This window comes from Phalacrocorax aristotelis, chromosome 7 (assembly GCF_949628215.1).
Source record: "Phalacrocorax aristotelis chromosome 7, bGulAri2.1, whole genome shotgun sequence".
Lineage (NCBI taxonomy): Eukaryota > Metazoa > Chordata > Aves > Suliformes > Phalacrocoracidae > Phalacrocorax > Phalacrocorax aristotelis.
Genome location: NC_134282.1, coordinates 35,188,044 through 35,213,545, shown reverse-complemented (window position 1 = coordinate 35,213,545; position 25,502 = coordinate 35,188,044). Strand labels below are relative to the sequence as shown.

Below are 25,502 nucleotides of genomic sequence, written 5' to 3'. Positions count from 1 at the left end.
GTCAGTAGGAGCGGGTTTGTTTCGGACCCCAGGTGCTGCCGCCGCCGCCTCATCCGGCGGGACCCCCTGGGCCCTCGCTCTGTTCCCCTCCGGAGTGACCGGCCCGGCCGTGTGAGGCTGCGCGGAGGTGCTTCACGTCTCTAACTCCGCTGTTCCCTTTCTTCCCTCACGGCGGCCGCCGCGCAACGGCCAGCGGCCCCTTTGTGAGGGAGCGGGCGGCCTCCCGCCGCCCCCCGCCCTGCTCCGGGGCCCGTTACCGCCCCCGGCGGCGGCTGCACCCGCCGCGGCAGCCGCTTTGTTCTCGGCGGTGGTGGGGCCGGCCTCGGGGCCCGCTCCCCGGCGGCTGCGAGTTGGGCCTCCCGTTATTCCTGACGACCATTTTTATCCCTCTTTCGAATCACTCTGCTGCAATCGCTGCGGCGGGCGAGGGGTGTCGTGCCCGTAGAGGAGCCTGCTCGTTGGGCTGAGGCCTAGAGCCGGTCTTCGGCTTAATTTGGGGGGGTCGTGTTAATGGCTTGGACGTTCAGGTGACGCAGGCATTGTTAGCTGTTGTAGCGTTTTCTTTGCAATGAAAGTGTGACTGTAGGGTATTAAGATCAAAGTAAACGGCAAACAATGCTGCAGATCCAGCGTTTGCTATTTGTTCTCCCAGGAGCAGCTCTGTGATGTCAGAACTCACACCATTTTCCCCGCTGTGTGTAATCCAGATTTTATTTCCTTAAACTTTCACTGTATGAAGTTCTTTAGGCCTGAGGGAGTGTATCATTGGCACTGTCCCTACAGTTCGTTAGCAAAGGAATGAAAATGTTCTTTTTGTGAACTACTACTTATCTTCTCGAGAAGCTATTTATTCTCTGCACCTAAGAGCTGTTATGAAGTTTATTTTTGTCTCTTGTTTGCTTGTCATTACCCTAGCACTTAGTGCTTTATGGTTTCTACTACGTTGAGACCTGTATCTCTTACCTGGGTTGGTGAGGTGCATTTATCCTGTTTTGTAGATGGTAAACTGAGACAATAAAGGTCAAAGGTATTCAGATGTGTGACTGCTGATTACTTGCATGACCAGTATATGCCTAGTATTACAGATGCTTTTAAAATTAATCTTAGTCGTGCATATACATCATTGGGTGTCTCAATCCATTTAAAAACCTCTCCATATTATGATTTATTTACAGTCCTAGAGGAACATTATTTTTGGTAAAATCAGAAATAAAAAGCTGTTCTTATGAGTCCTCTGTCAGTACTCAAATCTTCCATTCTTTTATGGCTGTAACTTTTTTTGTCGGTTTTGTTGTTTGTGGTTTTTTGTTTTATTTGTGTTTTTTTTTGTTTGTGGTTTTTTGTTTTGTTTTTTCTTTTGCCCCAGGAAGCCCTTACCAGCTCGCAATTGAAGCATTAGGAAACTATCCACAAAAGAAGTTCTACAATGTCTCAAAGCTTGGAGGCTCCAAGTATGGTAATGATGCTTTTTAGTTGTTTGTAATTACGATGGTATCAGCAGCAACCGTGCACTACTTACGGCTGTAAAAGTTTAAAAGATACAGTCCTGAGTATGTGAATTCTTAATAGGTGTATTTGAAAGCTTATAATTTTCCAATCTGTTATTGTCTTATGAAGCTCGTAGGGTGTAATATTTCACACAGCTTTTTTTCAGTAAGGGAGAAAGTATAAGGATTGCTGGGGTTTTCAGCAATACTCCAAGTCAGAATAATTTCTCTTTTGGAAAAAATGAAGTGACAGAGAACTCCTGTGTAGTACTTAAAAAATAAATGCAGTTTTTACTGTAATTTTGTACTGCTTCTTGGTCTTCTGACTTCACCTTACCAGCAACTTCAGATAGTGGGTAACTGTGTTTACTAGAATGTAGCTTCTACTGCAGTTGCTGCAGAAAGATGAGGTTTTGCGGTGTCCATGCAATTCCTTAACCTCAGCACATCGTTATTATGTAACATAACACCAAGTGGTGTGTGCCAAAAAGGCTTTTGTTGGGTCTCTGTGTCTGGGTGCCTTTTCAAAAATAAAAAGTATGTGCACGTGTGATGGGGAGGGGAATACACACAGAGGGAGAGAGCTATAGGTCCGTGTCAGCTGGAATAGGCTTTACTCTTGCAGACAGTCAAAACATACTTTCATTGTTCTATCCCCTTGCTTTCATGTCAAACTCCTAAAATACTTCCCTGCGGTACATATTCAAGGTATTTGGGTTTGGTTTGGGATTTTTTCAGTTTTGCAAGGTCTGAATTATTCTCCTGTATTCACAGAATTCATGATGTGTTTCTTAACTAAAAAATTACCAGTGGATATTTCACTTTAAACCCATATTTGACAGCAGTAATTACTTCCCTGTTGCTTGAAGGGAAGAGAGAGGGAAGCAAGTGTACAATGGCTGCTGCAACTTTTGTGCAACAGCTGTGTGCTCTTGCAAATGTCTACTACTTGTAATAGTGAAGTTAATCTCTCAGATAAGATGTTAAGGAGGAGGTAAAACACTTCAGTTTGTGGCTTTGTCCAGGAAGAAGCAATGGTGTGGTAGTAACAAAACCAGTCAGTTCTACAGCAGTTTTTTGAAAGGCCTTGTGACAGGAGTGGAAATACAAACAGAAGATAGTAGTTTCTGCTAAGAGGTGCCATAAAGCTTGGAGCAGCAGCAGATGTTCCCGAAGATATTCGGAGAGGGAGTCTAAATAGACTAGACTAAGTGTCGTTGACTTCCAATAGTAACTTCTGTGCAGAAGTTGGGAGCCTCATATTAACTACATATCAGCAAGATATTAAATAAAATCGAGACAGAGTGTGGGACAGCACTTGTAGCCAGTCCAGCATCTGGGATGGCTTGTTGCATTTGTTGCTATAACATTAATTTTTTGTTTTATGTGTTTGCCCCCTGCCTTGGCGCTTCTGACTGTAATCTGACAATAAGTACCTGTTTAAATTAATCAGATTACTAATGTAAATGTTAATTGATGTATTTGCCAGTTTGCTAAGGAGAATTTTATTTTCTACTGCTTAAAATAGTGTTCAGTTATTGGGAAAATGAGCTAGAAAGCTCAGTAGGATTTAGGGCAGGAGGAGCATCTGGAGATCTAGTCCAGACTCTTGCTGGGACTAGAGCTAGCTTGGAAAGCCTTTCTCAATTCAGCTGTGCAAACCTGTGAGGATGGAGATTCTACCACCTCTCTTGATCCTTTGCTTAAACATCCTCCCTGTGAACTTCTTTTTCCTTGTACCTGGTCACAGTGTCCCTTCCTGCACCTTGTAACTTTTTTTCTTTTTGTCCTTTCACTGTGCATTTCTGAGAAGTCAAGCCTCACCTTCTCTGCAGTCCCTGTTAGGTTGTGGTAGACTACAGGTAGCTCACCTAGTTTTTACTTCTCAGAGTGAGCAAACCCAGGTCTCCCACTGCTCCTATGTGTCAGGTGCAGCAGCCTCATAACCATCTTAGAAGGCCCTTCACTGCATGTGATCTCATTGCATGAGGTCTTCTGTGTCCTGGGAGGCCCAAAACTACACACAATATTGCAGATGTGAGCTTGCTAGTGCCCAGCAGAGAGAAGTAGTTGCTTCTGTGTAGCTGGTGGCTGCTAAGCAGCCCACCGGCCAGCTAGATTGATCACTGTAAGGATGCACTGCGTATTATTTGTAATCCAAGGAAAAGAAAAGCAATTTTCTTCTAGTAACTTGGCTTTTAAATAAAGTGGGTGATGGCATTCCAGCTGAGGAGACATGTTTTTGAAGACATTATTTTGAGTGACTTGTCTAATCAGACAACAACAGATTACATTTGAGAAAGTCACACCAAGAAAAGAGTCAGAAAATCCTATGTTAATAGTTTGTGGAAAAACCTCTGGATTACATTGAGACCACCAACTCTAATTTTTTTGTTAAAGCCTGAGCTTAATTGTTTCACCCTTTTCTTCCAGCTAACTTTTTTTATATTTCTCACTGTTCTTATGAAGTCATTTGCCTGCTTGAAAGATGCTGAAAATAATGGGATTTGGGGAGATATGTGAATTAATCTTGTGTTGTGGTTTTTTTTTTTTTGCTTGCAGTGAATAGTGACATCCGCTTCTCTTTCTCCTTCCACTTTTTTATTCTCATTTCTGATTTCCTAGATTTGTTTTGTGCCAGAAAGCTGCTTCTAGGCAATACCTGAATCCAGATCAGTAACAAACCAACTCAAGTTGCATTTAGTGAAATGTCATTTTTTATATTTTATGAAATGTGGTTAGTTTTAGGGCACATGGCAGAATAGTTTTTGGTCTTCATATCACTGTTTATTAAAAAAAAATTATTCTGGCATTGGATGCTTTTAGCTTGATATATCAAGTAACGAAATGGTGAAATTTCCAGTTAAAAAATATTTTTGAATATTCTAGTTGTTGTTGCTTTTTACCCATTCTGATTGGTAATCCCAGTTCTAGATCCCTTACCTCTCTCTCCTGCCAGTGTAGCGTACTTTCTCGAATGTCACTGTCTTAATGCAGTGCAGTCAAGCATTGGTATCTTCCATCCAAAACCCATATGATAACTAATATTCTGTAATGTGCACATTATGCAGCTCACTGTTCCGTGTTGTGTAATGGAGATCAAACCCAAAGGCAACTGGAAAAGCAGGCTTCTGTAGCTCTTACGCTTCCAATCCCTAGCAAAGTGGGATTCTTTAGAAATGTGAGATTGTCATTTGTAAAAAAAACTATGTAACCTGAAGGTGTTGCACTAATTCAGTCAGTCACTTTCCTTTACCCTAGATACTCTGCCTTATTCCATCCGAGTGTTGTTTGAATCCAGTATCCGTAACTGTGATGGCTTCTTCGTGAAAGAATCAGATGCTATGAACATTTTAGACTGGAAAACAAAACAGAATAATGTCGAAGTGCCCTTTTGTCCTGCCAGAGTTGTTCTTCAAGACTTCACGTAAGTGTGTGTTTGCGCACACATGCGCACCAAAACCACTGAAATAATCCGTGTAAACTCTCTGAGCTGTATGTACAGTTTTTTGGCTTGAAAATAAATAGCACCTAGCCTTTTGATACTGAAGTATCTGTCTTGCTCAGTAGAAACCTGTGCGCTGCTGCTGCCAGTAGATTCCCCATCATAATTACATGGTGTGCAAGGATAGGAGTTGTTTCATAGGGTACCCTGCTTGTAGTGCAGGTTGGTGAGGCTGAAGCTGTTGGCCTGCAAGGAGCACTGTACAGGATAAAAGCCAAAACACCAATGGAAGTGCCAATGTTTTGGCTGTAGCCAGATGGCTGATGGTTCATTGAAATATACAGAATTCTTGCATGAGATAACTGAAGATTAAATATTGCTTACTTGACAAGTATATGTAATCCAGCTGAATTCATGAAAAGTACATATATTTAAAAAGAAGTCTCTTAGGGTATGAACTTTCTTTGTGATTTGAGCTTGGCATAAGTAAAAGGGCTGTCCTTCAGCAATTTGCAAATACTAAATTTAAGTTGTTTTGCTGACTCATTAACTATATATTTATCAAGAAGTGACATAAAAAAAGGAATTGTGATATCGATAAAAATGAGGGAACTTCTGCTTAGCAAGCAAAGTCAGGAAGATTTATATGGTACTGTGTTACATAAACGTTGCCCTCAGATTTGTACTTCAGATACACTTACCTGTGCAAGAGCAATAGAATATTTTTGTAAAATGCTATGAGCTTCAGAAACAGCTCTCTCTGTAAGAAGAGTGATAAATAATACATGCTAAGGTTTTAACATGTCTAGCACAGGCATTGTTTGTGTAGCAGGGTTCTATCATAAAGGTAGTAAATATCTACAAATTAGTTTTGTGGTAAAGTATCATCACACTTCAGAGGCAGAGCAAGACAAAAGAAAAATGTCATTCTTTTCTCTGAGATGTTCTGATGTATGGTATGTTATCTTCAAACATGCCGTTGCTTGTTGTGAATGAGTACCAACTCCATTAACTTTTAAAACTGAAGCTCTTTTAAATTTAAAGAGAATAAAAGGGGTTTATTGTCTGAAATAGAACTTAGGTAGACCTAGACTTAAATAAAGGTAAAACCAAAAAGCAGCTTGTATATTTTAGCGAGTTAATGTCCCATGTTGTTATACCATTTGGTTTTTCTGTCTGTTAGTGGAATTCCAGCAATGGTGGATTTTGCTGCCATGAGGGAAGCTGTGAGAAATGCTGGAGGAGATCCTGTGAAAGTCAATCCTGCCTGTCCAGCTGACTTCACTGTTGACCATTCTCTGCAGATTGATTTCAGTAAATGGTAAAGTACCTCATTTTTTTTTTTGATGAACCATAACTCTTTGACTGATGCTGAAGTATGGATTCACTCTGAACTTGGTACAGTCCCATCAAATCATTTGTCAGGTGTGGATTCCTGAAACTAGACCTGATGCTATCCTAAAGAGGGCTTGATAAAAATTATAAAATACTACTCTTGAAGGAGAGAAAGAACAGTTATGAGGGGATGTGGGTGAAGCTGACTGACAACCCTGGAATTGTTATGGTTTCCAGAAAATAATATGTCTTAAGACAATGAGGCAGACGGAGTTTGTAATTGTGCTTTGCTCTGTTTTTACTGTTGATGTTAAACAAAATTTTTTTTAAAAAATGACTGCTTTGTCACAGCTCCAGAGAAATGGCTTGTGATCTTACTGGACATATTGAAAGTCTATCACTTCAACCGATAGCTTATGAGATTGGTTTTGTGGGTTTTGTTTTTGGTGTGGTGATTTTTTTGGGGGGAGTGGGGTTGTGTTGGGTTTTTTTTGTAATGGGCCTGGATTTTACCACAAGTTGAAAAGGGCTGCATGTATTTGCAGAGAGAGAATTGTACTCGTACAAGTCCGGAGAAGTATTGGGACTGGAAAACCAACAGCCTGGTTTTCCCTTTCTGACAGGCAGTAATGTGATGAAAACAGCCTGGGGCTGCCTTTTGCTAGAAACAATATTGCAGAAGAGGAAAAACTCACATTTTATTCAGTGTTTCTTGAAGTAAACACTGAGTAAATAATGCAGCTCCCTTCCACCTTCTCCCCCACCCCTCCATCGTGGAGCCTTTCAAACTCATGTAGAATTGTGTAAATTGCTCAAGCTCTTTGGGAGTTTTAGAAGTCCATGGGGGAAAAGCCTGTGGTCAAATGGACATGGGTATATGAGTTGCTTTTGTAGACCTTCCAGATATACACAGGATTTCCATTCGGTTAATATTAGAAGAGTGAGGATCAAGAAGCTACAAATAATCTGTTGTGTTGCATATATGTTGTTTCACTTCTGTGGTCTGTCCGTTCTTGTGTCTGAAGGGATGGCTGACTGCATTGCAATTAGGCTAGCCTGAAATTATCAGAAAAACCAAGTGTTGGCAAGAGGTCCCAACATGCTGCTTTGTAATGATAAAACCAGCTTCTGTAGTTTCACATTTGGAAAGCTTACAGGGTCTCAGCAGCTGCTGGCCTGTGATAAGAAACGCTTTGCTACAGGACGGTTTGTGCTGCTTTCATACAGCTTCCATCTCCTGCTGATCAAAGGCTTCTGGACTAAGTTGAGATTTAGACAAGGTATCCTCTGAGGCCCCACAATATCCTGCAACTCGATAACTATCTTTTCCGCATTACTAAAGCGGAAGAAAGCAGTGGCTTTAGTTAGGAATCCATGATTTGGTAAATATTGAGAGGTAAAACATCATTTATTTTCCACAACAAGCTTTCTTTGCTCTCATACAAAGGCTCAATATTGTACAAATAGAGGGTAGTGGGCTATATGGACTTCACTGTTTAAAAAAAAACTAATAACTTTTCTGTTTTACTTCTGACTTGACTAGTGTATAAAATTTATCTAAGCCTTTGAGAATTTGTATAAAAAGCCTAATTAAATAATAAAGTTATGTGTCTTTCCTTGAGAAAGCTTTGTCTGAAATCATTCCTCTGTGGATGTAACAGAACATGTACAGCTTAAAAAAAAAAAATGTTCAGCAAGTCCACCACTTGGATGAGACTTCACCTACACCTTTGAAGGTTAAAACCCTGAGTTTAGCCTTTACAACATTGTTTATAAAGATTTCTGGTCTGTTGTGAACAAAATGAAGGAGTTGTTTATCTGGTGTTAATCTTTCAGACAATCCAGTTCGTTCACTTGGATGCCACGCAATCTTACTTAACAAAGCTTATCCAGTGGTAATTTACTTTGTAGCAGGGTTGTAGTAAAGTAACTGTATTTTTCAGAAAATATTTCATAATCTGTTGAAGGGATTGCAAAAAACAAAGAACAAAAAAAAGACCAAAATTCCTAACATCTAAATTATTCTTCTGTTTAATGTTACAGTGCAATACAGAATGCTCCAAATCCCGGAGGTGGTGATTCACAGAAGCCAGTGGCAAAGCTTTCTCCGCTTAAAGCGCAGCCTCGGAAACTGCCTTGCAGGGGTCAAACTGGCTGCAGGGGGCCGTGTGGCGCTGGAGATTCGAGTCGCAACTCAGGACAATTTTCTGCACAGATTGAGAACACTCCCATCCTCTGTCCTTTCCATCTTCAGCCGGTGCCTGAGTATGAAAGCTTCCTTTTTTTAGTGATTTGCACACTTCTGTGTTTTTAAGCACTGCCTGTGACAGTTCACAGATGTGATTCCCCACACCCTGCCCAAACAGATTTAAATTAACATAGAAGGTATGATGTAGCAGATTTAAATTAGTCTACAACATTTTTTTTTTTTACAAGAAGGGCTTTACTAAACACAGTGCAGATGGCCTACTGTGACTCAAGGCTGTGATTTTTAAATTAAATTTTGAGACTTCCCTTGTTTCCTTACAAGGACAACAAAGCATAAGGGTAATCCTCTGTATGTTACGAAGTAAACCTCAATGAATAAATCGATGAAACATTGATTTATTTCTAAAAGTAAGTTTTAGTTTTTCTGTGAGAATTTTTCAAAAGTCTCTGGCTCTTAAAGAAGAATTAAGAACTAACCCATACATAATCCCCCAGCTTCTAGGGCATCTCAGAGTCCATCTGTCATCGAGCTGAAACTTGATGTATATCCTGCCTGTGTGTAATGGCCCAGGGGAACCTCATCTATCTGCCTTTGCCAGATTTTCAGTATTATTAACAGATCATTGCGTACCATTCCATCTATGACAATTACATGTAATCATCCTTCTTTCAGCTGTCACCTCTTTGTCTGATAGACTGTTCAGATCCCTATATTCCTGTGACAGACAGGTGTAGAATTTAAAAGCGGATCAAATCTGTATCCCACAGTGATATGATGCTAATTGTCATGGTAATTTTACAAATATGCAAATATTCCTGCTCAGTACAGGTGTAGGAATGCAGAATTAGTGATGTTTTCAGCAATATTGATGTTTCTGGCAGCAAAACAGCAGTGGTATGTATTAAGTTGCAGTGTGAATGTTGATTATCCCTTGGGGCTTTGCAAAGCCACTAACCTTCTGTCACTGCAGAGAAGAAAGGGAAGGGTCGTGGTGTAAAATACACATCCAGAAAATTGAGGACTCCCTTCCTTCTTGTTTCATAGCAAGTGTGTTCCCTTCCTTGTCCACCTTCTTGAAAGCAGAGGTTATTCCTCTTAAATTGTAGATAATTTATAATGAGTATCAGTATCTTAATAAATAATATTTCTTAATAAAAGGTGGTTCATTTTATGAGACTGTACTGATGAGTACTTGTGAAGAAAAAATTGTGGCTTGGAGGCAAAGAATACAGAAATGGAGGATAGTTACAGTTGCCCTGATGTTCTGCTCAGCTGCTATAGGGCTAGTACAGAACATGGAGAGTGGTTTTTACATGAACTAGTGAACATCTTTATTCTTTACTGTAATTGAATTTTGAAGTGTGCAACCTGTAAGACTGCTGATGGGGGGGGGAGCTTCTGTGTACTGTACTGCATGCTAGGAATAGATCTCTTAAAATAACGAGTTTCTGAGGTCAAATGCTTTAGGCAAACTGTACCTAGAATAAACATGTTCTCAAGCACAGCACAGATGAAATCAGTTATTTTTCACTGTTTACAGAAAGCTTGTTGCAAGGGAGGAATTATCTTTGTTCTAATAAAACACTTCAAATTTGGCTGCAGGCTTAAATGAGTCTTCCATCAAACAAGCGAAAATAACTTGTTCTTCTGTAATTTGAAATAAATTGTGACAGTACTTGTAAACTTGGTATCTTCCTAGGCCTGAGACAGTACTGAAAAATCAAGAGATGGAATTTGGCCGAAATAGAGAGAGGCTTCAATTTTTTAAGGTATGTCTGTACTTGTGGGCTTTGCATTGTGTTGTGTTTGGGTTGTTTCAAGAGGTTGCTCCATTTGCCTACCAGTGTTCAGGTTGAGATGATAAATTAAATGTAATAATTTGGAAATGTCAGACTCTCAAATCTGAATTTAATATAGGAACAGAAAATTGGCTAGTAAGATGGTTTATGAGTTTAAATCTAAAAATTGTTAGGCACCAGAGATTCTAAATCTAGGTGTTACTTAAAGGGGAGATAATTTTTTGTAATTCTAACTTGGAAAAAGTTTATACTTTTGATTTGTTTCTTGTCAGCATGAAGGCAGTCAACAAAGTATTACTTGTGAAGCATTAGTCTTTTTGATGCTTCTTAATGAGCTCAGTACCTTGGGTCACAATGAATTTCTGGATAAAAGATTAATCTAGCCATACTTCTATTACAAATCCTGCTGAAGTTGGCAGTGTTGACCAGAAGCCAGTGTTGAGACATTCTGCTCTCAAACTTGGCAGCAGTGCTGGTAAACTTGTTTTTAATGGAAGTCTTGTGTGGTGAACATGGGCTGCTTTGTTGCTAGCCAGGGACCTGCAATGCTGGTACTTGATCTTCATGGACTCATTTAACATGAGTTAAAAATCTGACGTGATGATCTTAAAAATCTTTTCATGTAGGTAGACTAGGAGGTTTCTTTCGGAAAGTTGCAAATTAGCTTTTACATTGTTAAAGAGGGAAACTACCAGGCTGAATCTTGTTACAGGTTTCCACAGCAGCTTTTTTAAGTCGAGTGTCCTGAGTTTGCATGTAGCGAGACACTTCTCTAAATTGTATCTTCAGCCTCATCTGGGACTGTAAAACCTAAACGAAATTCTTTTATAAATACAAGTGCTTAGGTTCTGTTGCCTAAATATTAGTCTTAGCTGTGCTTGAAATCAGTTGTGTGAACTGGAAGGTAAGAGACTTATCCAGCTCTGCATTTGAAAGGCAGGTATGAATTATTGATTCAGCCTTCGGCCGGAATTGGGTGAATGGGTTTGTTAATGATTAAGAACGTACAGAATCCGAGGGGCTCATGTAGCTCTGTCTGATAAATGAGTAAAAGCCACTCGCATAAATAGCAAGTACTGTTTTATTGCATATTAGTTTTGTCATTTTGGTTATGTCCTGAGAATTGAATATACGTTTGAAAAAATAGAACTCTTTCTTTCTCATTATGGAAAAATTACAGTGGAGTTCAAAGGTTTTCAAGAACATTTCCATAATTCCACCTGAGACTGGAATGGCACACCAAGTTAACTTGGAATATTTGTCAAGAGTTGTTTTTGAAGTTAAAGATTTCCTATATCCAGACAGCGTGGTTGGCACAGATTCTCATACAACCATGGTAAATGGCTTGGGTATCTTGGGCTGGGGTAAGTATCCTAAGAATAACTTGATAGCACTTTGAAAGGCATACTGAGGCGTTACTAAGAAGTATTTTCTTCCCGCTGGATATTTCTATCTCAAGCATAACAAACTCTGTCTTGAATTATTCTTCAGAATGTTTTTTGTCTAAAAGTAATCTCAACTAATGTTTCTTTCCAGCGAGAAACTGCTTGTTGTAATTTAAAGAGAAAATAGCCAAAACCCAACTGATATTCAAATAAGTACTGTTTTGTACATGCAGCATAAAATTTGTGTGAAGGGTTTTTTTTTCTCTTGAAAAGTTGATTTTTAGATACAGAATATTTTCTGGTTGACTGTGAAGTCGAACTTCAGCAGTAGTCTTGCTTGAGTGTTTTTTATTTGGGGCTTCTGAGCAGGCAGTTGGACTAGATGACCTCCTGAGTCCCTCCGAAGCTGAATTATGCTGTGCTATGATTTTATTTTTCATGTGCAAATATTTAACAGAACCTGTACATTTCTTGCTGTAGCCTTTGGCCATAATAGGAAGGGTTTTATTAGATTTTAGGACCTCAAAATATTTAGTGTTGGTTACTTAAACTCATGAAAAGCAACCTAATATTCTCCTTCCAGGTGTTGGGGGGATTGAAACAGAAGCGGTGATGCTGGGGATGCCTGTTACACTCACTTTGCCTGAGGTGGTTGGGTGCGAACTGACGGGCACAGCTGGCCCCCTTGCTACATCCATAGATATTGTTCTAAGCATTATAAAGGTAAGTAAGTTTTTAAAACAAAGTGAAGCTTCATGCAAGTTGGTTCTTCCAGTGGTGTTTGGGAACCAATTAAATGCTGGGAGTAGTTTTAGTATACCTTTAATTGTGGCAGTGGAGAAAGATATGAATATTCTATAACCATTTTTATTCAATAGTCCTCCAAAGTAGTGGTTTACTACTTTTCCCTCTATTTTTCCTTCTATAGTCGTTTATCTACAGGCCCTCTTTCACTTAAAAAAAAGTGTGCGTGTGGGGTTTGGGGGCCGGGGAGAGAAGCCCTGTTTTGCATTTTCCTCCTGCTGACAGCACGTAGGCTTCTTCTCTAGCTCAGAAACTTTCTCTGGATACCCTTTTTGCTCTAAAATACTCCTGAAAGACGCAAGGCCTGTCTATGATTGTACGCTGATATAACTCAATAATGTATTTTCTGAAGACTAAGTTTTGCCAAGGTGGCACAAACTCGCTGTTTTAGTAGGTGAAGAGCCGGCATCAAAGCATTGAAGAGCTGTGATTGCTCTGAAAATACATTCTTCTTTCTGGCATGATGCTTTAAGAAGCATGTATCTGTTCTTGACTAGGAAATCTGAAGAACTCGATTGCAGGTGGAGGTGTAGGTTTTTTATGTCAACTTCCAGTATAGATTTCTAGAACCCTGTATGGTACAGGGACTTGGGGTTTTTTGCAAACATTGGCCTCAAGGTTTCAGCTTTGTTTTAAACATTCTTGACTTGCTAACTGTGAATTGTTGCAACAAATGTTGCTTGCATTGTACATCTTCACATAACAAAAGTTCTTGTTGTGCGTTTGTTTTAAACAGCATCTTCGGCAAGCTGATGTTGCTGGAAAATTTGTTGAGTTTTTTGGGAGTGGAGTTTCCCAGCTGTCTGTAGCAGACCGAACCACAATAGCAAATATGTGTCCTGAATATGGTGCTATTCTGAGCTTTTTCCCTGTTGATAATGTGACACTGAAGCACTTAAGGCATACAGGTAAAGATGAAATTAAAATAGTGGTTCACTCTAATAGTGTTTTAGATGTGTGGCAATAGGTTTTTTGCTGAAAACTCCACAATCCTTGAACAGAGATTTTCTGCAGAGTTCTGACGTGGATTTAATGTACGAGATTCTGCTGTATAGTAACAGTCTGTGTCATGGGATATACTTGGCCACAACTTTTATCCTGTAGAATCTCATGCATCTGAATAATACCTGCTACAATAATTGTGCTGTACATATTTACTGTTGGCTGGTTTTGTGGGACACTTAGTACGTGGCATTTGGATCTGAGTGAGTTGCCTGCTTTACTGGCACAGACGTTTTCTTGTGGCCTGTTTTGTCTCCATAAATCCCATGGATTTATGTGAGGCTGTAGTTTTTGCATGCATGACACAGGCATACAGATAGCTGACTTGTCCTTGAGGTTTGTGTCCTGTCCTGTTCATTTATCTAATACCTGATTTACTAACATCATGTTCTTTTTCAACACCCAGAGTCCTTTGTTTCTGAAAGCATCGGTAAACCCTTTTTTTCCCCCTTTTTTTTTTTTATTTTGAAGAGCGTTATTTTGCTGACATTTCAAGCTAAGCTAGAAGGATGACAGTTCCTTATTGAGCTACTGCAAATAGAGAAAGCCACAGGGTAACGGATCTTAAAAAAAAGCCCATTCTCATTAGTAAGCCTTTCTGACACTGAAATCTGTCACTTCTAAATACAAGTTATTAAATTAAAAATGTTTAACAAACATGTTTTGTCTGGTCAGTGCAGAGCAAATGAAACATTTTCTAACAGTAGTTAGTAATACTGGCTATTAATGACTAAGCACATGATCTGTATTAAACAAATAAACCTTAATAAAGAAAAGCTTTATGAACTCCAGGGACAAATCTGTAGATTTAATTAGAGTTCCAACTGCTGGAGTTGGAACAGCTTATTTTGTTCCTTGATATAACAAGGAAAGTTAAGCTGATTTAAAAAAAAAAAAGTATTTGTGTATCATTCCTGAATAGCTTGGAGGTTGGGGTAGGGAAGTGGTGTACCATGAGAAAAAGTACTTTGGATGTTCAAGGATAAATCAAGGATAGATTCAAGGAAATGCTTGAAACAGTCTGAATTTCTGAGAATTGTGTGTTTTATTTACTTTTTTGCAATCTGACTTTTCTCACGTTTGAAATAATCTTCCTAATCTTCCTAACCTTCCTAAGGTTTTGACAAGGCTAAGCTTGAGGTCATGGAAGCATATCTTAAAGCTGTGAAGTTACTTAGAACTGACGAGAGTTCTTCCAGAGAACCTGAATATTCCCAGGTATGCTTGAAATCACTTGTTTCTCTATGTTTGATTCTCATAATAAATAACTACTGCAGATTTAACAATTTTGTCTCCTGCTGTAATTTTCATTGCTTTAAGAAAAGTTGCATTTATTAACTGCCAATTTTGAGAAGCAGCATATGTTTTCAAAGTATAGAGGGCATGAGGGAAAGAAGGGAGGTACAATAAACATTCATGTCAACTAACAGATGCTGAATTCCTGTCATTCCTGAGTGACCAGGTAAGTCTTCTGGATGGTAGAAAAATTTGGGATAATGTTAAAACACTTTGAATAAGATGAATAGCCTTTTACAGTGGGCGGTCTTGAAAGTGGAAGCCCAGAGTGTTAATGTCTCAGAACATCCAAATTTTAAACAGGAGACGTCCTGGATGTCTCAAGAGTATATTCACAGTAATGTTGGGCTGAAGTTGATAATGCATGCTTTTTCTTTGCTTCTTTTTTTATTAGGTAGTGCAAATTAGTCTAAGTTCAATAATTCCATATGTCAGTGGCCCCAAGAGGTCCCAAGATAGAGTGGCTGTTATTAACATGAAAAGTGACTTCCAAGCCTGCTTAAATGAAAAGGTTTGTACAACTGATGTATGCTTCGAAAGGTACTTCCTGTAATCTGCATGAATAAATGTTACGTTATTTGTTCCTTGCATACCTGCTGAGCCCTCTTTATTGCTGTATAAACAGCTTATCTAATTACATTCTTCTCTTGCTTGACAAGTGTTCCGAGGATAGTAGCTCATAAATCATAGGTGTGATTGTCAGGAACGTGAACTTGTGACAAAGTTTATGACAAAAATCTGTACTTTCACAGTTCATGTTTCAGGGAGGAAAAACTTAAGTAATAAATATTAAGTAATAAATATTGGGAAATGTTTTCTCATTTTCAGAGTCTTTTAAATAGCTATATTTTACTTAATTTTACCATAAGACAATAAAATTCATTATATCTTAAAGGAGATGCAGAAAGACTTCCAAGACCAGTGTTCTGGGTTCTTAACTTAGCAAGTGATTTTTGTTTGCACTTAACCTGGCATCACAGCAGAAATGTTTTTACTCTGAAGGTGATACTTTTGGTTAGGAATATACATAGGCATCTAAGAATGCAGCTAATACAGGAATGCATCTTCATTTTTAGTGTTTATCATTAAAGTTGAAGACTGGCAGGAGTATTAGAAACATGAACACTTAGACACTCTGTAAAAATTCTTTCTCTTGGCTTTAGCATTCTGGCTTGTGATGAGGTGTATAATACAAAATGATCAGTTGTGCTAGAGAGAAGGATCATAACTGATCATGCATCACAGAGTGGCTTATCTTGAAAGGGACCTCTGGAGGATGACTGTGTGCTGAAGAGCTGGAGGGTGTGAAATGTTAATGGACCTAGCCTGCTTTTAGTTGTAATCTTCTTCCAATTAAAATCTCAGGTACACTTCTAATTCAGAAAAAAAGCATTGTACAGAATTAGACAATTACTTGTAAGGGGTTGTTCTTTCATGTATAGCAGGAAGTGAGCCGGGGGTCAACCATGCTTTTTGATTGCATTTGTTCACAATTATTGCAAAGTTAAAGCAATTATGAAGAAAGAAGGATGAGACCACTATAGGTATGGAGAGAGGCATGAACTTAGGGCTGCTTTTAAAATCTGTTTAAGGGTTCCTAATGGGACAGTTGAGTGTTATTTTAAAGTGAGGGTTCACTTGGTCTTGCTGTAAAGTCATACCTTCTGTACCATAATAACCGCTAACTTGTATTTTTGTCATCTAGTCTGGTGTTAAAGGGTTTCAGATTGCAGTTGAGAAACAGAATGACATTGTACCTGTTCAGTATGAAGGAAACGAATACAAGCTATCTCATGGCTGCATTGTCATTGCTGCAGTAATCAGCTGTACAAATAACTGTAATCCATCTGTCATGCTTGCTGCAGGTATGTTGTGACTAGTGACAGCTAACTTGATCTTAATGGTGCTCCCATGCTTTTTCAAGGTCTTTAACCCTTGCTTTTGTAGGTTATTTGAAGTGACTTGACCTAAAGGTTTGAAACTGTAAACTTTTAGCCTTAAACTTGTTGTTTGTTCTGGAGTTTGTATAATGACAGTTACTCTTCAATAATACAATCTAAAAATTTGTGTCGTAAAGCAGTATGAACGATGGTAATTACAGAGTATTTACATTCGGTAATATTTCAACAAGTAACCAGTTTTAGGGCGCTTTTCAGATGGATGCTCTTAGGGACACAACTGATGAAGGGGCTGGGCCTTAGCTTTGACTCCATCCTGGGTGACAGTAGCTTGAACTATAGTCAGCTGCAGAGTCTGGAAAGAAAAATTGATATTGTTGAACAATTGTTCTGTGCTTTAGTCACTAGTTAAGGAGTATGTGCCTTACCTTCACGAGCTGCATACAGTTTTCCCAGACAGTTAATCCTCTCTCAGACCTTGGTTTCTTCTTTTGAGGTCCTCTGTGGCCAAAGCAAGCTTCCCTTTGAGGTAGTGTGTCCTGTATCAGAAGAAGAGTAAATGAATTTGCACTGTCAGCTAGAATGTGGGAAAGATTTTTCTTACAGAAAAGAAAACGAGCATCTACATTATAGAGATGGGAACAAAAACCTGAATGGTATTGCTATGAGTTAAGAAACTTTATTCAGGCAAGTAGTTGCTTTAATAATTCAATAAGCTGAAGGTCTGCTCATCCTCTGGGTTTTGTTATGCTTAACTTAAGTAGCATCATATAGGTGTTCTTTTAAGGGATATACAAAACATAAGCTGTCTCTTTTTTTTTTAATATTATTTTTAGGACTCCTGGCCAAAAAAGCTGTTGAAGCTGGCCTAGTGGTTAAGCCCTACATAAGAACAAGTTTATCACCAGGCAGTGGAATGGTTACACATTACCTCAGTTCAAGTGGAGTATTACCATACCTCAGCAAGCTTGGGTAAGTTGTGACTCCTACTTCATTTGTCATTTTAGGAAAATAGCACACAGGGATCTTACGCAGGTCAGTAAATATGGTTGCTGTTCATTTTGGGTTGGCCAGTTCTTAACTTACTAGATTGTCGTTTTAACTACTAGCTGACTTAAAGGTGTGTTTTAATCTATTTTATTCCCACCTTACAACTGTTTAGATCTCTACCTCACCTGAGCTCTGTTTTTTTTTCAGTAGTGATCTACTTAATTGTAAGTGTATTATAAGACAGGATGCACTTGTGCGTATATTTTAAAAGTGGAAGCTGGATGTAGATTTGTCCGGACAGTCTGTATTAGTCTTTCCTTGATGATGATGCTGTCATGGGTTGTTTAGCATGTTTTTCGTTGCTCCATAGCAATAACAATTAGGTTATGTTCATAATCCTGTAACAATGCCCAGCTGTGCCCTGTGAGGAATGTCACTGCCTTTGCTTTGCTATTACTTATGCAACTAACAATGTCTTGGGATATTTTGACTTACCTTGATCGATTACCAAAATGTTACACAGAATCACCTTGTATTTTTCTGCTGGCATCAGTGAGATGTAGTGTCTGCTGTTCACTTCCTAAAAAGTCTAGTTGTCAAAGCAAAAAAATTCTTCATAGTGATTGCTAATAAAAGAAAAAGCTGTTTTGCTACCAAATTGCTTGTGATAATTTAATGCACTACTTGATTGGTTTTTTCCACTGTAGGTTTGAGATAGTTGGTTATGGGTGTTCAACCTGTGTTGGAAACACTGCTCCCTTGCCAGAAGCCATCAGGAATGCAATAAAACAGGTAAAACTCTATGCCTTGTTGAATACCGAACTATAGTTCTCACCCAGTTAAGCGATCAAGAAATAGAGTAATCTGTGAAAAATATACTTTATTGTTGGTTCAGACTTTGCATAAAGTTTTTGCACTTCTGCATGTTAGAGGGTGACCCCAGTAATACATTGTTTTGTAAAATAAAACATAATAAATAGTATTTGTAGTATACAGATGTAAATTAGAAGATAAATACATAGGCTCTAATCTTACGGAGGATGCAACATGTCGTTTTGTATCATAAATGAAGAGGAGGGTTTTAAAGAGCTACGTGCTTGGGTGATTTTTAACCAGCAGTGTCTGAAGAGCTGCAGCATTTTTATCCTGTGAAGCAGAAAAAAAATACAAGAAATAAAAGGCAGGAGAGGAGTTCAGTGAAGTGACTAGAAAAAGCATTAGAGGGTTAAGAGGGAGAAAGAGGAAAAGTAGCAGGAGAGACTAAAATGCCTTTAAATTGAAGTGTTAGAATGAATATTGGAAGCGGAATGCTAAAAGCACATCTGACTTAGTCAACAGAAAACACCACAAGCTGTTGAAGTACCACAAAGTCCTAGAAAAATATTTATGGGCCTGTCTTTCAGGGTGATATAATTGCCTGTGGAGTATTGTCTGGAACAAAGAACTTTGAAGGACGTCTCTGTGACTGTGTCCGTGCCAACTACCTTGCTTCTCCACCACTAGTAGTTGCTTATGCTATTGCAGGCACTGTTAGAATAGACTTTGAAACTGAGCCTTTGGGTAAGTATTTCCTTACATCTTATATTTCCACATCTAATGCTGTCGTGGTTTAGCCCCAGTCAGCTCAGGTCGGGTCACTGCTGCACTTGCACTGCTTCTTGAAAGGCTTGTCCTCCATTGGTTCGGGTGGTTCCTGCTGTGGTAATTCCTATAAGATGCAACTCAAATCACAGGTTACAACAATTTAAAGGTATATCCATCACAATCTCCACCCCTAGCCCCTTTGGGCCAGGTTATAGGTTTTAACATTGCCATAAACTCCTCCCCTTGCTCCCAGCCTGGCTAGCAACAAGGGGTTTCTGCTATAGTAATTTCCATAATATGTAACTCAAATCCTGGGTTAGAACAATTTAAAGGTATTTCCATTACAATCTCCGCTCCTGGTCCATTTGGATCAGACCATCATGTTTAACATTGTAATGAACTCCTCCCCTTGCCCCTGCTCCAGTTTGGACTTATCCACAGACTGTAGTCCTTTAGGGTTGTACCTGCTCCAAGTGGAGCCTTACCCGGGAGCCACAGTCTCTCCAGGGGCACACCTGCTGCAGCATAGACTTATCTAGAGCCACAGTCGCTCTGAGGTATGCCTGTTCCAGCATGGCCTTCTGCATGGGCCTCAATGCTTTCAGAGCTATACCTGCTCCAGCATGGCCTTACCCACAGCTGCAGTCCCTCCGGAAGTAAACCTGCTCCAACACAGCCTTGCCCATGGCTGCAGTCCCTCCAAAGCCTGCTCCAACATGGCTTTGCCCCATGGCTGCAGTCCCTTGAGAAGTAAGCCTGCTCTGTTGTGGGCTTATCCATGCCCATGCACTTTGAGGTGCTCCGGCATGACCTCATGCACACCACTGATGCTTCAAGGTGTACCGGCTGCAGTACGGACTTATCTACAGCCACAGACACTTTGAGGTGTACCTTCTCCAAGATGGACTTATCCTTGGGCCACAATTGCCTCAGAGGTGTACCTGCTGTGGCACAGACATAACCAAGGCCACAGATGCTTTGAGATATACCTGCTCTGGCATGGGCTTATACAGAGACACAGATGCTTTGGGGTGTCCTGCTCCCACATGGATTCATCCACAGGTCACAGTCCCCTTGACTTGGTCTTGAGTTCACCCTAGAGTTCCAGCCTGTCCAGTACAGCAGCGGGGCCCTGGCCATCTGCCAGCCCAGGCGCATTGCCATGGCTGTTATCAGAATGTTCCCAGGCCCAGCAGGGTAAGGTGATAAGCAGTACAGCAAGCAGCGAAAGCAAAAAGCACCACTAATGAGCACTAGATTTTAAGGCATACAGTAAGTCAGGCAAGCCCCATAGCAAGCACAGAAGCCTGCTAATTAATAGCTAAACAGCAATAACCACTATACATTCCATCTAGCACATTCCAATCAAATCTGTCGTTATATCAAACCTTTCATACCCCACGTTGGGCGCCAAAATGGACTGTCGTGGTTTAGCCCCAGTCAGCAACTAAACATGCAGCTGCTCGCTCACTCCCCCCAGTGAGACGGGGGAGAGAATCAGAAGAGTAAAAGTGAGGCAACTCATGGTTTGAGATAAAGACAGTTTAACAGGTAAAGCAAAAACTGCACGCAGAAGCAAAGCAAAACAAGGAATTCATTCACTGCTTCCCATCGGCAGGCAGGTGCTCAGCCATCTCCAGGAAAGCAGGGCTCCATCATGCGTAACAGTGACTTGGGAAGACAAACGCCATCACTCCAAACATCCCCCCTTCCTTCTTCTTCCCCCAGCTTTATATACTGAGCATGACGTCATATGGTTTGGAATATCCCATTGGTCAGTTTGGGTCAGCTGTGCTGGCTGTGTCCCCTCCCAGCTCCTTGTGCACCCGGCAGAGCATGGGGAGCTGAAAAAGTCCTTGACCAGTGTAAGTGCTACTTAGCAACAGCCAAAACATCTCCACATTATCACCACTTTTTCCAGCAAAAATCCAAAACATAGCCCCATACTAGCTACTACGAAGAAATTTAACTCTATCCCAGCTGAAACCAGGACAAATGCGTTTGTAGAAGAGGTTTCTTCACATGCATTTCAGCATACAAAATTTTATATTTCAAGAGAAAGCAGTCATGTTTGGTGTTGCTCGTAGCTAAAGCAAAGCATCCACTTAACCGATTAAATTCTTTGCATCGCTGGTACCGTCTCTGATGACCTGAATGTATACATATTTATGTTCTAATAAAAATACAAAGTGTAATATTTTATTCTTCAAAATTACTGTTCTGTTTAAAAATCTTACTCAGGCACTGGCTTTGGTGGCAAAAGTATTTACTTACGAGATATTTGGCCCACCCGAAGAGAACTTCACACAGTGGAGGAAGAGTGTGTGGTGTCATCCATGTTTAAGGAATTGAAAGAAAAAATGGAGGTAAGAATGGTCTTTTGTTCTAGGTAAGTTAAAGATTGCATTTCATTGTAGCATTATAATATCTTCCAGTGGAATGATTGGTTTGTCAGATATTTCCGTTACTGTAAAGGAGGACTTAAGTGAGATGGGTGCTTGTGTTAGTGCTTCTTAAGTACTGTCCAATAAGGTAACTTGTAGTATATAATAGAAATTAAAAAGAAAATCACCAGTAAGTTTTCTTTTGGTTTCCAAATATAAACGGGTCGTAAACCAGTTTGTTCTTTTTGATTAACTTTCTTTTTTGTAGAAAGGAAACAAACGATGGAATTTACTGGAGGCACCAGAGTCAACTTTATTTCCCTGGGATTTAAAATCTACTTATATCAGATGTCCTTCCTTTTTTGATAAACTTGTAAGTACATTGGATCTATCCACCAGATTATATACATTACATTCAGTAAAGGAACAGCTATTCCAGTAAAGTGTCAATGTTTAAGTAACAAATTTGATTATCACTAATATTTCTCCTTTCTTTGGATGTCTGCCAGCATGGCTCTGGTGAAACCTGAGCCACTGGAGATCTCTGTCAAGCACTTTCAGTCAGTAAGAGCAAAACTCAGCCTTTATGTTCAGCCTGGTCACAGACTCTCTACAATTGGTTTTGATGATCTTAAAGGTCTTCTCTAACCTAAATGATTCTGTGATTCTCAGTCTCTTGAATACTGTTTGTATCTCTGGAATGAGTGGAGCCTGTACATCAATATGCCTTCACATATTGCAGATGTGTTTTATGTCTCAAAGGATCTTGGAAAAAAAATGTGTTTTTTATTTTTTGTTGTTGTTGTCCCCCCCTGCCCTTCACTTTTAGGCCAAAGAACCAGTTTCACCACAACCAATTGAAAATGCCCACGTCTTGCTCTATTTGGGAGATTCTGTAACTACAGATCACATATCCCCTGCTGGAAGTATTGCAAGGAGTAGTGCAGCTGCCAAGTATCTGACCAATAAAGGGTAAGGACATGTCATATTAAACAGCTCTAATTATATCAGAGGACTGCTTCATGTGCCAAATAATTGATCAGCACTGTTGCTTTCCTTTATAAATGCCTGTCTGCATGAAGTGGAGATGATACATGGATAAGCAAAATAGTAACTGTTACTGGCGTTTGAGTAATCACCTGTCTTGCAGTCCCGGTAACCCCCTTTCTTGCAGCCTCTGGTTGCTGTTACCCAAATAGCTGAGATGCATCCCCTTAAAGAACGCATTCTCATAGCTGTCAGTACAGTAAGGTGTGCTGCCACATGCATGCCAAACCAAAAGTAACTTACCAATTTACACATCAGGTGACTGACCTTCTTTTAACGTGAGGTTAGTCGGTGTTACTGTCACTGGCCTCAAGAACAGTCAGAGAGGTTCGCTGTACGGATCAGAAGTTGTAGAAACATATATAGTTTGAAAAAATGAAGCCCAGTTTTATAAGTGAATGTGATTCGTGCTCTAACTTACCTCTGCATCAGCGAGGATCCTGGATCAGTAGTGGGTGCCTTTCACCCCCACTGAAATTCTGAAAAGGCACAGATTGCAACGTGGTGCTGAGCTGTTCAGTGTCACACCTCTGCTGAATATTTTGGAAATTATACAATTGTGTTACATTGCAAAGTTGTATTATTATTACAGTGTCAGTGAAGCATGATAAAATAATAGCCTGTGGTGTGGGCTTTTCTAACTATTGCATTCACTCTTGAGTGAGTAGTAGTGTGAGAAAGAAAGAATTAATGGCCCTTTAATACCAGGATGGTCGTTTGTTTCATGCGTAGAGCTCTCATTTTGGTACAAGGCTTGTTAATAAATATGCTGGTAGAGGTAAGAGGATTCATAAACAGGCTTGTTTCCTAGAACAGTCTCCCCATAATTCTTCTGGAAGTGTCATACTGCTCATAGTACTTTAGTGATGTTACAGAAAATGAATTTAAAATTGCAGCTTTCCTCATGAGTTATCTAGCAATTATTTACCCCTTTTGTTTGTGGTTTATAACAGTTGCATTTGGTGAATGAATAGTTCTTTACATCTTGCACTGAAAACTTAGAGATGCTGTAGCATCTATTGTAAAAATCATCTAGTTGAAAATGATATTATGATCTTTAAAATAACTGATTCCCTTTTAAGTATTCTTTTTATTCTAGACTCACACCTCGTGAATTCAACTCTTATGGAGCTCGAAGAGGTAATGATGCTGTGATGACAAGAGGTACCTTTGCAAATATTAAGCTTCTGAATAAGTTCATAGGAAAACCAGGTCCTAGAACAATTCACTTCCCATCAGGACAAACGGTAAAAACGTGGTTTTTTTCATACCTAATCTGAAATTGTGATGCAGATTTAGAACTTGCTCAAACTATTTCACTTTGTTATTCCACAGCTAGATGTGTTTGAAGCAGCGGAGTGGTACCAGAAGGAAGGCATCCCTGTGATTATTCTAGCAGGAAAGAAGTATGGACTGGGTAGCTCAAGAGACTGGGCTGCAAAAGGGCCTTTTTTACTGGTACTGCTGGTTTGTTTGGGTTTGGGGCGTGTTTTTGTATTTTCTGGAAATACCTAAAAACACATTGTTTAGTTTGGAGCATGAATGTGTTTAGAAACTGTTTTCAGCCTTGAATATAGTACCACATTGTGTTTTTAAAGACTTCTCAAGAATTTCTTTGCTAGGATCTTCATAGAAGAGAATCATTAAGTCAGCATAAATATGAATTTCCTACTTATGTAACTTGCCATCTTAGACTCCAGGCTCTGAGATAAATTAGACGTCTATCTAGTGCTGACCTCTGTTTGGTCTCTGTCAGGTATTAAGTATCTAGCTGTTGGAGACTAATTTCCGCTAATAGTCAGAATATATTCTGAGTCAGCCACTTATTCATGTGGAGTAATGGAAGCAACTACATTCTGTCTGGGATTTTCTGCCTGCTAACTACAGCATGATGACTGTTGTAGAACTCCATTTCATACTGCATGGGCCTACTCTGGCTTATCTGCCTTCATCTCACTGTAAAGCTGAAAGATGTACTAGCTTGCTTACAGGACTCCTACGAAGCGCTCTCTTTACTCTTCAGTTGCAAGATCTTGGACATAATACTTATTTGAAGCTTAATTTGCATTTCACTCTGACTACTGTATTGAAACACAAATTCACTCGTATTTCTTCAGGGTGTTAAAGCTGTCCTAGCTGAAAGCTACGAGAAGGTTCATAGAAGTCAGTTGATTGGAATTGGCATAGCTCCACTTCAGTTTCTTCCTGGGGAAAATCCAAGTACTTTGGGTCTCACTGGCAGAGAGCTGTTTTCTATATTGTTCCCTCCAGAGCTGTCACCTGGAATGACATTGGATGTTAAGGTATCTTTGCAATATTTTTTTAACTTCTCTGTTGAGCATACTGACGATTGAATGCGCAGAAAGAAAAGTTAATCCTTATGACTGAAAGCAGGAAAACCCAAAACTTAATTCTCTTTGAAAGAATGCTTATAGACTTGGCTGAAGTTTGTCATGGCTATTGAAGTTTCCCAAAGTACATATACACATGTTCTTTCTATGCGGCTTTTTATGCAACCTGAAATTCTTGATTGTTCTTTTGGGCATGATTTCCCCCCTTGTGGGCACTGCGTTAGGGTAGAACTGGATCTCATCTTTCGGGCTCTCTTAAAGACAAGGGTTGCAACTATTTGAGAGGGGCTTTGGCCTTCCATGCTGTGAAAAGGGACCGTATGCCTATAACAACATCCTTTGTGCCATCTTAGGGAAATGGCTTTTTCTTTGGTATCAATAGGTAGGTGGCGTGCTCCCAACTGGATCTAAACTGTGCAGTAAAATAAGCCTTCGTTCTGTTCCCAGCACTGCCTGGGATCCACAGTGGCAGATAAGCGGGTTCAA

At 39.7% G+C, this 25,502-nt stretch overlaps 1 protein-coding gene across 1 annotated transcript in view; it reads left to right on the top strand.

The window, feature by feature from the left end:
* Positions 1–25,502, top strand: part of IREB2 (iron responsive element binding protein 2) — a 29,294-nt gene that overhangs the window by 364 nt on the left and 3,428 nt on the right. Inside the window, exons 2-21 of the mRNA XM_075099984.1 lie at positions 1,367–1,456; positions 4,749–4,914; positions 6,116–6,253; positions 8,311–8,532; positions 10,176–10,245; positions 11,456–11,639; positions 12,244–12,383; positions 13,201–13,372; positions 14,584–14,684; positions 15,157–15,273; positions 16,468–16,627; positions 17,497–17,632; positions 18,358–18,442; positions 19,054–19,210; positions 21,476–21,600; positions 21,887–21,991; positions 22,448–22,590; positions 23,765–23,912; positions 24,001–24,123; positions 24,783–24,968. Coding sequence (XP_074956085.1) covers positions 1,367–1,456; positions 4,749–4,914; positions 6,116–6,253; positions 8,311–8,532; positions 10,176–10,245; positions 11,456–11,639; positions 12,244–12,383; positions 13,201–13,372; positions 14,584–14,684; positions 15,157–15,273; positions 16,468–16,627; positions 17,497–17,632; positions 18,358–18,442; positions 19,054–19,210; positions 21,476–21,600; positions 21,887–21,991; positions 22,448–22,590; positions 23,765–23,912; positions 24,001–24,123; positions 24,783–24,968 — 2,768 coding nt within the window. The remainder of the gene's footprint in view (positions 1–1,366; positions 1,457–4,748; positions 4,915–6,115; positions 6,254–8,310; positions 8,533–10,175; positions 10,246–11,455; positions 11,640–12,243; positions 12,384–13,200; positions 13,373–14,583; positions 14,685–15,156; positions 15,274–16,467; positions 16,628–17,496; positions 17,633–18,357; positions 18,443–19,053; positions 19,211–21,475; positions 21,601–21,886; positions 21,992–22,447; positions 22,591–23,764; positions 23,913–24,000; positions 24,124–24,782; positions 24,969–25,502) is intronic.